The 12,799-nt window shown below is 39.2% G+C and overlaps 1 protein-coding gene across 2 annotated transcripts in view; it reads right to left on the reverse strand.

The window, feature by feature from the left end:
* Positions 1-1,170: 1,170 nt before the first annotated feature.
* GTF2F2 (general transcription factor IIF subunit 2) overlaps positions 1,171-12,799 on the reverse strand; it is a 181,408-nt gene continuing 169,779 nt past the window's right edge. For both annotated transcript variants that reach the window (XM_004376598.2, XM_023731600.1), the window contains exon 8: positions 1,171-1,657. In XM_004376598.2, the coding sequence (XP_004376655.1) occupies positions 1,538-1,657 (120 nt within the window). In that variant the 3' untranslated portion in view covers positions 1,171-1,537. The remainder of the gene's footprint in view (positions 1,658-12,799) is intronic.

Below are 12,799 nucleotides of genomic sequence, written 5' to 3' on the forward strand. Positions count from 1 at the left end.
TACTACTATGCACTGTGATTAAAGTCAATGGAAAACTACAGCAACCCAATTCTTACATGACTACTAATGGCCCTGACCCTTCAGGAATGAAGGTTTGGGTCACCCACCAGGCAAAGAATCACAATCAGCTGAGGGGCTTGCAGAGTGTAAAGGCAGTGGAAGAAGATAGTTCTAAATACCAGTGATGGCCATGTGATCAGTTCAGAAAACAGGACTACTGTTGTTATGAATATTCCTTCCTTGTATGTGTGCATCCAATATTTTTGTTTTCTTCACTTACACAATATAAGATGTGAACAGGACAGGGCTAGTGCATTTTCAGTTGTATGTGTGTTGTATCATGTTAGGTGCCAAGTATGACTTTGTAATTGTATTTAGAGACTGTGTATTGTTTGAGATGTGTATAGGTGCTAAGTTGACAAGGGGTGGACTGTGATGGTTAATGGTTAAGGCTGTGTCAAACTGGCTGGGCCATGATTCTCTGTGGTTTGGCAGTTATGTAATTATTTAATCTGGCAGTTATGTAATGATGTAATCACTTTCGTGATGTGATCTGATGTCATCAGCCAATCAGTTTTAAGGGGAATTTCCTTTGGGGTGAAGCCTGTACCTAATATATATGGACGGTCTGGCAAAGCTCGCTGGCTTTTGCTCCCTCTGAATCTCACATATGGCTCATCATCATCTGACTTCTGGTTCTTGGACTTGAGTCTATGACCTGAGTATTGCCTTGGATCTTAGGATTCGTTGGCCTCTGCAGCCTGTGAGCCAGCAGGCTGCCATCTGACCTGCTGATTTTGGGTTCTTTAGCCTCTGCAGCTACGTGAGTCAGGAGAAGCCTGACGCCTTACCCACGGATTTGGTACTTGCCAGTCTCTACAACCATGTGAGCCATTTCCTTGAGATAAATTTCTCTATTTATATATGCTTCACAGGTTTTGCTTCTCTAGAGAACCCAGCTTCAGACACTAGGGTAAAATAAATAATGAAAAACTGCTATCGTAGTACAAACTCAAATGTTCTCCTTTTAATAATGTATGTTTGGTCACCAAATGTGACTATCTGTAAACATAAAAATAAAGACAGCTTTGTTCTTTGACAGCTTCAGAAGTAGGAACTTTGGCTTTTTATTCCTTTTAATGGTAGCTGACTATTTTCTTCTCATGATGCATTCACCCTGGATCTGTATTACTTCAGCTCCCCAGAGATACAGTGAAAAGAGTCCTCAATTAGAAAACATCTCCTAATTTTACAGTTTAAAAGTTAATACTTTAAAAGAAACACTCCCTTAATTCCACAACCTCTATTCCCATCATGAATATTCTGGTTTAATAAAGCCTATAAATAAATTTGTTCTTTCTTCTCAAAAAACACTTAGGAAACTTTACAAGAATTACTGGTTTAAAAAATTTAGCTAGAAAAATTAAGGAACCAGTCATTTAACCCCTATTACTAGATGGTGCTCAAGTATTCGAGTCTCAAGGCCAGTACAGGAGCATCCCTTAGTTGTTCCTTAGCGCGCTGGCAAAGAGTCTTCTCAATCACTCTTTTCTTCTCCTTGATAATGTCTGTATTCTGGCTTCAGCTCCCATGTGTTTTTGTGGGTCCCTTTTACATTTTGAATACCAATTTCTCTTAAGATTTCCTTCAGGTACATCTAAAAAAACAAAAAGAAAACCCCCAAAAGATAAGATTATGAAGGCAGGAAATACAACTTAAAATAAAAATGATATGGTAAAGGACATTCATGAGTGCTAAAAATTATGATCCTGAAAGCTCAACAAGATTTCTCTACAAACATGTTCAATACGCTGCCTTTTGATCCTACACATGCAATCCATGATTAAATATGTGATAATTTGCATCAAAGGGGTTGAAGTCCTGAAGGCCAACAACTGTAGAGCTTAAAAAAGAGTCTAGATGAAAATACACTTGAAAATTACCAGTGTTTAACGTTGACCAATATGATACAGCATACTAAGTATGTTCCACCCTTGGTATGTATGGCATTCAAGGATATAGTTCACAATCAGATAGGGTTATTCTGATTTTAGGAGCAATAGTGTATTGTTATGGATTGAACTGTGTCCCCCGAAGACATGTGTTGTAAATCCTAACCCCTATACCTGCAGATAAGAAGCCCTGGTGGTGCAATGATTAAACACTTGGCTGCTAGCCAAAAGGTTGGCAATTTGAACCCACCAGTGGCTCTGCAGGAGAAGAGACCTGGCAATCTGCTCCTGTAAATATTATATCCTTGTAAACCCTATAGGGGCAGCTCCACTCTGTCCTATTGGGTTTCTATGAGAGGGTATCAACTTGATGGCACACAACAGCATACCTGTGGATGTAATCCCATTTGGGAAAAGGGTTTTCTTTGTTATGTTAATTAGGCCATATCAGTGTGGAGTGTGTCTAAAGCTAGTCACTTTTTAGAGATAAAAAGATCAGATTAGGCACAGGAACAATGAAGCAAAGATGGGAGAAGACAGATGCCAGGCCACACGAGGGTCACCAAGAATGAGGAGCTGAAGCTGAAGAGACAAGGACCTTCAGGGAGAAAGCCAACAGAGAGAAAGCCTTCCCCTAGAGCTGGTGACCTGAATTCGGATTTCTACTGTCCTAAACTGTGAGAAAAGAAATTTCTGCTTGTTAAATCCACTCATGTGTGGTATTGCTGTTAAAGCAGCACTAAGAAACTAACACACATATAAGAAAAGACAAATATTTTTTGGGAAGATATATTCTCTGAACCAAGCAAATAACAGGTATCCAGAATTCTCAGTTCCCAGGTGGGTTCTCAAACTTCCTAAAATGCCACTATTTTTCCTGTGTAATAAGGAAGATTATTATTTGTGCTGTCCAAGCTTGCCGAGACAGCATGAGAGGAAAGAAATGATAACAAGGTGAGCTAAGAACCATGGGGGCTGCAGCTTTTTCATGCCTGGCTCTTCCAAGGGAAATAGGTGAGTCGTGATGTGGGACAGAACTCTACTGTGGTATTGTAGGTCCCTGATAATTCAATAGACAGATTTTACCAAATGATTGCTATATTCACAGAAATGATGGCTATAGAATATTAAACTCCACCTTTGCTTGCCAATGTGCAAGGCCAAAAAGCATTCCACTATAAATTGACTAATATAAATTACAGTCCTTCCCCTTCTTGGAGAGAAAAGTTAATTACTGAGAAACGATTTTCTTGCTGCAGAACAAACCAATTCAATAATTTTGGTGAGTGTGCTTCAATTTAAAGACCGGTTACAGTACTAGAGTGACTCATCCCAACCAAAATATTCTTAATAAGATTGATCTAAAATGTGCCCCTCAATCCTAAAGAGGTAGTGGATGTAAGAAAACCTAAACAAAAACAGCATGTTTTGTCAAGTCAAAGTTACTATCTTGACATACTTCAGGTAGGCTGAGTTTGAGGTATGCACCATGTGGATTTTATTATTAGTTTTTGACTGGGGTGGGGTGGGAGGAATGCTATACTCCTGGGTTAAGAACTTATTTCTAGGACTCCTCTGGTCCTGAGTGTGTCTGTATATTGGCTTTAGATGGCTACAGAGCTGACATGAAGGACAGCGGAAGGACTGACAGGGGCCTTTTAAAATTGCAGTGAAAACATACACTCCAAAACATTCACGGATTTTCTTATGTCTGCTGTTATGAGGTTAGGGGAGGTAGGACGATTCGAATCAAGTGAATAGCGCTGGCAATGCCACGTAACACCATTCTTAAACTGCCACACATAAAAGAATTCTAGTATTCTTTAAAATTGGAATTTCTGTTATTTATTAAAAAGTATGGTTTTATTCTGATATGGAGAAACTTAATACAGAAAAAAAATAAATGATTAGCTGAGTCACATACCACAGCCGAAGCAGCACAGCGAAAAAGCCAGTGTGGAAATCTGAGCTCCAATTCTAGCTCTGCCCACTGACTTAACAGTGTGCCTCACGCAAACCACACATTACCTGGCCCTCAGCTTTATCGTCTCCAGAATAAAGGGCAGGGGCAGCATTGGTGACCCTCCGTGCAGGGGTCGGGAGTACTGGAATCCAGAGTGTGTGTGAACATAGTTCAAACATAGTTTGAAGTCTCTGCCACTGAAATTTCACAAACTTTGAAGACATAATATTTTTTATATCTACTGATATGAGGAAAATAATGTAGAAGCTCTTGCCTAGACAATATTTCAGGCAGCGCCCCCCTCAAGTGTAATGCTCTCACGAAGAGCTTATTAAATAAGCCTCATCTTAGGCCCAGTGAATCAAAACCTCTGGGGCCAGGCCCAAGATGTGCATTTTTAACAAGCCACCAGTGACTGTAATTTAACTACACTAATACCCCACAACATCTGCTCTAAGGACTCGCCCAGCTCTAAGATCCCAGGATTTTTCGGTCCTTGGTGCATTGCTTAGTTCTCCGAGCCTCACCACTGCTGGATGTACGCATTACCCACACAATTTATACCACCTACAGTGCTCTGTAGTTTATAATGTTCCTTCACTCACAGGCAGGTTCTTACCTAGAAACACAATCACTGATTAGCCCGGGAACTATACTCTGCCTCCTTATGAGGCCCTGGGTGGCTAAGAGCTCTCACTCAGCAGCTTTCCCATTCCAGCAGCCAGGCCCCAGCAGGCGGCAGCAATGAATCAAAGGAGCCCTGGTCCCGCAGGCGCCAGCCTGCCTCCCACACCTTCTGCAGTTGGCTTCACTAAAAAGACCCGTGTGAATGAGTAAGCATGAAGGCCTGAAGCAGCCAGGTAATAACGCACGTCTGCCACCTGCTACTTCAAATTACATTTAAAAAATGAGACACTCTTCATAAACGCCTTTCTAATCGAATGGCATTCACAGGTGGAAAATGATAGGTTGGGTGCAAATAATTTTCAGTGTTAGTGCCAAGAATGACATCTTTGTAAAATCCCAAAGAATGGGTTACTGTGTGACTGGCTAAGACCCCGTGCACAAATGATCACACGGCTGTGGATACACGGCAGTGGGTCCAACCGTGAACAGAGCAATCACCGGTGGCTTCTGGGTCACCCCATAGAGGCTCTCTTGACTTTAAGTCCAGTGTGCCCCTTTATAGTCTAGGTGCAGAAAATAGAAAGCCTAAAAAGGCTTAAACACAAACTATTCAGAAATTATAAGTGTGCAAATTTAGTTGCTTTCATGTGTATTCTACCCGTGTTCTGGTAATACAGTATAATAAAGTAATGGAGTATTTTTTATATATAAAGATGTCACCCCTCCCTCCCCCAGCCATGATAAGAATGGAATGAGATATTCCCAGCCTCTCAATTTGTGACATAGCAACATGGAATTAGGGTCACAATATCTAGCCACGGTACAGAATTTTTTTGGGAGGAGTACGGGGTGGGGGGTGGAAGAGGCAAATGTCCTGGGTCTTTATAGTGTTACAAACTGTAACCTAAGACGAAATGAATTACTCTAACCAAATGAATTAACTTGGCAAGGGGGTAGGAACAAGCAGAGAAAGTAGTAGTAACAACAGGGAAAAACAAGATCAGAAAATTGCTAAAGGGAAGAAGACACAGGCAGACAACAGTGAGATCATGGCATTCCTCTGCCTAAAAATTTTAATGACTTTCCCTTAGCCCAAGAGGTTAAATTCCAAACTCCTTTACAGGTATCCATCCAGGTCAATTTTTCCCTTTGGCCTCATCTTTCCCTACTCCCCCTTACCAAACCCATTGCCATCGAGTCGATTCCAACTCACAGCAACCATACTTCTAGTTCTTCCCAAATACAGTCCCCTTTCCTCAAATCTGAACTCCTCATTCTTTAAGATTGGGCTCAAATGTCACCTTCTCACAGCAACTTTCCTTAACAGCCCCACCCCTTAGATTTACATTTCACACTGCACATACTTCAAAGATCGTCCTTAGTACATTGTATTATAATCCTTTAATTTACATAAGTTAAACATCTTTCCCATTAAACCATGTGTTTCTAAAGGACATGGGGAGACACCTTATTCACTTCTGTAACCGCAGACCATTACAGTGCCTGCCTGGCATATTAGAGTCTCAGCACACTTAGGCTGAATGAACAGGATAAACAGGATGAGGTTAAGAGCAGACAAGGGACAGCTCAACAACAAAAAGACAAAGCACCCATTACAAAATGGGCAAAGGACTTGAATAGACATTTCTTCAAAGAAGATATGCAAGTGGGCAATAAGCATATGAAAAGACGTTCAACATCATTAGTCATTAGGGAAATACTAATCAAAACTATAATGAGATACCATTTCATATCCACTAGGATGGCTATTACCAAAAGTCAGAAAATAAACAGTGTGGTGAGGATGTGGAGAAATTAGAACCCTCGTCCATAGTTGATAGGAATGTAAAATGCTACAGCTGCCATGGAAAATGGTTTGCTGGTTCCTCAAACAGTTAAACATAGAACTACCATAGGCCCAGCAATTCCACTGTTGGGTATATATCCAAAAGACTTGATTGAAAGCAGGGACTCAAACAGTTACTTGTACACCAATGTTCACTGCAGCATTATTCACAACAGCCAAAAGATGGAAACAACTCAAGTGCCCATCAACAGATGAATGGATAAACAAAATATAGTATATACAATGATACATTATTCAACCATAAAAAAGAATGAAGTGCTGATACATGCTATAACATGGATGAACCTGAAAACATTATGCTAAGTGAAATAAGCCAGACACAAAAGGCTACATATTGTGTGATCCCAATTATGTGAAATATCTAGATCAGACAAATGCACAGGGCAGAAAGCAGATCAGTGGTTACCATGGGCTGCAGGGAGAAGAATATGGGAAGTTACAGCTTACTGGGTACCGAGCTTCTGTTTGGGGTGATGAAAAAGTTTTGGAAGCCACTAGTGGTGATTGATGGTTGCACAATATTGTGAATGAGATGAATGCTACTGGACTATACACTTAAAAATGGTTAAAATGGCAAATTTCTGGTTGTACCCATTTTACCACATGTGTGTGTGCATACACACACACACAGGAAGAACACTCAAGGAGCTAAGAGGATTGGATTGGTGGTAGAGAGGGGAGATCATGTACAAGGTCCACAGGGATAAACTGTGCCTATTCTTTCTAGTTCTTTTCATTGTTAGAACTCAGGCTCTGATTAACTTATAGGGCAATGTCCCAGGTTTGAAAAATAAAATTTTACTGACTAAATCGCAGTACCCGAATATGAATGATTATTGCTAAAATACTGCTGGTGACAAAGCCAACTGAGGGGACATTTTTTAGGGTCCAACAAGATTGAAGATAAACTGCTAATCTTGTTTTCCTTTTTGTCATGGATTGAATTATGTCCCCCCAAAAACATGTGTTATCAATTTGGCTGGGCCATGATTCCCTGTATTGTGTAATTTTCCTATATGTTGTAAATTCTGCCTCTATGATCTTAATGAGGGAGGATGGGCAGCAGTTGTGTTAGTAATGCAGGACTCAATCTACAAAAAACTGGATTGTGTCCTGAGGCAATCTCTTGAGATATAAAAGAGAGAAGTGAGCAGAGAGACAGGGGTACCTCATACTACCAAGAAAGCAGTGCCAGGAGCAGAGCGCGTCCTTTGGACCTGGGGTCCCCGTGCAGAGAAGCTCGTAGTCCGGGGGAACACTGATGAGAAGGATGCCAGAGAGAGAAAGCCTTCCCCTGGAGCCAATGCCCTGAATTTGGACTTTTAGCCTACTTTACTGTGAAGAAATAAATTTCTCTTTGTTAAAACCATCCATTTGTGGTATTTCTGTTATAGCAGCACTAGATGACTAAGACACTTTTTAAAACTAATTCACTCACTTAAATATTTATTGTAGCACCTACTGTGTGCCAGGCACAGTAGGTCAAAAGATTAAAGTCAGTCTTCATTCTCATAGAGTTCACAGTTTAAGATTAGGGTGTGGAGGGGAGAGAAAAAAATTATAAAATAAAGCAGAAGCAAAGTAATAAAGACATATATACCGGGAATTATGGGAGCATGGGGAAGGGACACCTCACCCAGCCTGAGTCAAGATGTTAGGTTCTTTGAGGATGTGTATTTGATCATTTGAACTGAACACCAATTCTGTGCAGAGAGCAAGAGAAACTAGTTCTCCTTTTAGTTTAAACACTGAGTGACTTTCAAATTAAATTTTTCGCCTGACCACCTGTATTTTAAAGAAAGAATTCTAGATCTGATTGCATAGGTCACCTTTATGTCACACAGGATTGGGAGATTTCTCACTGTAGACCATGAGCAGCGCGGCAGCACAAGATCTGAAATAATAAACTGGCTTGGGTTCAGCAAGTCTTCATCAAAGGGATATGTGGGAGAGTATTTAGAGCAAGTCTAAATGCAGAGAAAAAATGGACAGACTATCACAGCTTCTTTGGAAGGAAAAGGCAAAGAACATACTGGAACAAATAGGTCAAATGATTAGGATGCTGTTTGTATTTGTGGGTCAAGACAAAACCGGTAGTCCAGAAGACAGGAATTCATAGATTAACTTCCTAGTTTTCCATGAAGACTGAGACAAACCTATGCAGTCACAAACCACAGTAACCTACTATTTTAGTCTTTCTTTTCCTCCTTCCTTCTCTCCCTCCGCCTCCCTGCCATTTCTCATAGTCATCTTTTCCTCTACTGCTCTGCCAACCAAACTGAAGACTTACCTGCAAAGCATCCAGGCATTTCAGTGATAAGCACTGCATACACAATTGACTACATCTGAATTCCTACATGCTGACCAAAGACATACTTTTGATAGAGATCTGATCACCAAGTACTAAATCTTTGGGTAAACTAATATGACCCTACTAGGCTTCTAGTCAAAAAATCTTCCCAGAAAAGTTAGACTGAATATGCAACATGCAGATCTATACCAAAGATGGCACTAATTAACGAACACAGTCACAACGGATTTATGTACTACATGCTTTTTATAAAAGTGATCCAAGGGCAAGAGAAGCATTACTGGTTCTGTGACAATTTCAAAGTATTGCCTCATCTTTATGTGATTTTTGTGTGACCAACTGTGACTCCTTTAAGCAAGATCAGTAGACCTGATGTTTAGAAGCTCGATGGCACAAAATTCTTTCATTTAAAAATAAATAAGTAAGCTACATACTAGGCATAAGCTGTGAACAAAGGCCAATAGATATTTTCACTCCTTTAGATGGAGAAAACTGAACAAGAGAGACAAAGTGATGCTGGGCACTTCTCTGGAACATGGGCCATCTCTGAATTTTCTTCCTCCTTTCTTCTATTATATCTCTTCCCCACAAGACCCCATCCCCGTCTTCTTCTCAGGGCCCCACTGGCTGCATTCCTCCACTCTTCCTTTCATAAAACTCCCAAGAAGCAGACAGATGGCTAATGAAATGGTTAAAGCACACCCCCCACACCCCCAGCCCTACTTTATCCCTTGATCCAGACTCTGAAAAAGCAGTTCATTATTCCATTAATATCTGTGTGCTGATAAGTTATTTCACTTCAGTAACACTTCATTTGTCTGGCATTGGCAAATTCTTCACGTGTTTCAATTTTTCAGATAATCAAACTGTACTTCCTTTGGGACAAAGCTTTTAACTTTAATTATTTTGTTAAGACATGCTTTCTAAACTATATTATTTGTATACTGGACACAATTACACCTTGGAATATTTTGAGGTATTCTAAGGCTGGGATATAATGGGAAAAAAACATATAGTTAACTTTGGAACACTTAATAGACAAAGATGAAAACAGTAAGATTTCTTTTGAAATCTACATATGAATTCTTGCATTTAGAACCAAGGCAACTATTTACAAGTTCATTTGGTCTTAAGTATAGTTTCAAATTTATAAAAATAAGAATGTATCAATTGGCATGGCTATTACTAGTCTACTGAAAATATTACTGGAAATTAAACGGCAAGCTAGGAGACTCTGTAGGTGTTTATTTTACCAATAGGGAATTTTCAGTAAATTAGCTAGCATTTCCAATAAAGAAGCATTATTCACCCTTAAAATATTTGGAAAGAGGGTAAAGTTTTATTTTAGGGCAATAGTAGATAAAAGTTTTTGCTGTCTAAGGCTTAAAAAAAATTGATCATAGTTTGGCAGTTTGTCAAAGGGTTAAACAGAGTCACCATACATGCTGCCATCAAGTTGATTCCCACTCATGGTGACCCCACGTGTTTCAGAGTAGAACCGCATGCACTCCATAGGCTTTTCTTTCTTTTGTAAGGCTGGATTTTGTGTGTGTGTGTGAAAATATACACAACAAAACATACACCAATTCAACAATTTTCACACGTACAATTTAGTGACACTGGTTACATTCTTTAAGTTGTGCCATCTTTCTCAATATTCGTTTCCAAATTATTTCACTACCATTAACATAAACTCACTGCCCTAAGCTTCTTGTCTATCCTTTCGAGTTGCTGTTGTCAATCTGAGCCCATATAGATAGTTCTCTAAAAGAGCACAATGCTCAAGGCAAATATTCTTTACTAATTAAGCTAAACTATTGTTTGGTTTAAAGATGACTTCAGGAGATAGTTTCAGGGGATCATCCAGCCTAAATGGTCCCAGAAAGTATGGATTCCATGAGAATTTTAAATTCTGTTCCACATCTCCCTCCCCCTTTTGATCAGGATTCTTCCATATATAATCTTTGATAAAAACATTCTGTAACGGCAGCTGGGCATCATCCAGTTCTTGCAGTCTTGTGGCAAAGGAGGCAGTTGTTCATGGAGACAACTAGATACACATTCTATTTCCTCCTCCAATTCCTAAATCTCCTTCTTCCTCTGCTGTTCTAGGCAAATAGAGACCAATTGCTATATCCATAGAGTTTTCAATGGCTGTAATCTTATGGAAGTAGATCGCTAGGCCTATCTTCCATGGCACTACTGGGTAGATTTAAAATGCTAACCTTTTGGTTGGTAGTCAACCACAACTGTTTGTACCACCCAGGGACCTAGAGTTACCATATGACCCATCAGTTCTACTCTGAAGTGAAATGAAAACATACATTTACACAAAAACTTATACATGAATGTTCACAGCAGCTTTACTCATAATGCTAAAAAGTGGAAACAACTCAAATGTCTAGATAAATAAAATGTGGTACAGCCATACAACAGAAAATCATTTGGCAATAAAAATGAATGAACTACTCATATATGCTGCAACATTGATGAAGCTTGAAAACATTATGCTTAAGTGAAAGAAGTCACAGCAGATTACCAATTGTAAAATTCCATTTATATAAAACGTCCATACTAGACAAATCTATAGAGACAGAAAGCAGATTTGTGGTTGCCTGGGACAGGAGAAAGGCAGTAGAAATAGGGAGTAACTACTAATGGATATGAGGTTTCATTTTGGGGTGATGAAAATATTCTAATATTGATTGTGGTGATGGCTGCACAATTCTGTGAACATATACTAAAATCCACTGAATTGTACACTTATTAAAAAGCACAGAAAATAAAAAATTTAAATTGGAAAAAAAAAAATTTATCTCACTACCTTTGAGTCAACAGGAGACCTCTCCAGCTCCTAACAACAAATTAAGATGACAGCATTGTTTATTACCAAATCATCATGGGTAAAGTAACATTTCCAACAAACAGTGGCTGGCCTTGTGTACCAGTCCACATGCACTGGAAACTGGTAAAATTGAAATATCTGTCTTGGAACATTCTAGAAAGACAGAGTGGCTTGATCATGCTGCAATACAGAACTGGAGAAGGCCATCACTGGTACCACCAAATCCTCTGCCAACAGGCTTACCCTCTTGTACCTCAATTCGCCTGCTGAGACGGAGAGGTGGGAGGCTTTGGATACTTATCCTCATCCACAAGGCAATGTTTTCTGTACTGCAGAGACCAGTACAAAGAAAATGATTTTTGTCTTGAGACAATTTCCTTAGGGATGGCAAGTCTAAAAACAAGTCTTTCTAGCTTGTTCAGAGGCTAAATAAAGAAATCAGGAGAAGGCAGTTAACAAGCCTAAAAACTTACTTTTCCTCTCTTGAAAATCAAAGAAAATGTGAAGGTTAAGGAAGGAGATTATACTGGTGATTGCATTTTTTTCCCCAGATTATATATAAGCTTTTTGATCTACTGCTTATTTGAAAATTTTGTGTAAATTTTGTATACAAATAAATGTCCAATTTTGTTTACTGGGTGCCTGTCTCAGATATTGCTCTTATCTACATAGTATCTTATTTAAAATCATGACTCAATTGTCTATGTTACTAAGGTCATCCCAAATTTTACCTCATTCAGAAATAAAAAAAAAAGGTTGGAACAAACCATATAAGTTAAAAGGGAAAATGTTATTATCCCACAATAAACTTGGTAGTAGATCAATTAGATAGGAGTCCCTGAGTGGTACAAATGGTTAAGTGCTAGACTACTAGCCAAAAGGTTGGTGGTTTGAACTCACCCAGAGGCACCTTGAAAACCTTAAGGATATGTATGTATGTAGGTATATATGTGTATAGGTATGCAAGTATATGTGTGTGCATATATAGGTGTATGCATATGTATGTGCAAGTATGTGTGTGTATGAATATATTCAGATTTACAATAAAGCACACAGGGGGCACAATTATGGATACTTCTTAGAAAAAAAAGTACCTCATGGGATTGGTTTTCTTGGTTTGAAGACTTAGGACCACAGTCTTGTGGGATAATTTGGTCAATTGGCATAATATAGTTCATAAAGTTTATGTTCTCCATCCTAGTTTGGTGAGTAGCATCTGGGGTCTTAAAAGCTT

The sequence above is a fragment of the Trichechus manatus genome, unplaced genomic scaffold (genome assembly GCF_000243295.1).
Source record: "Trichechus manatus latirostris isolate Lorelei unplaced genomic scaffold, TriManLat1.0 scaffold00044, whole genome shotgun sequence".
Taxonomy (NCBI): domain Eukaryota; kingdom Metazoa; phylum Chordata; class Mammalia; order Sirenia; family Trichechidae; genus Trichechus; species Trichechus manatus.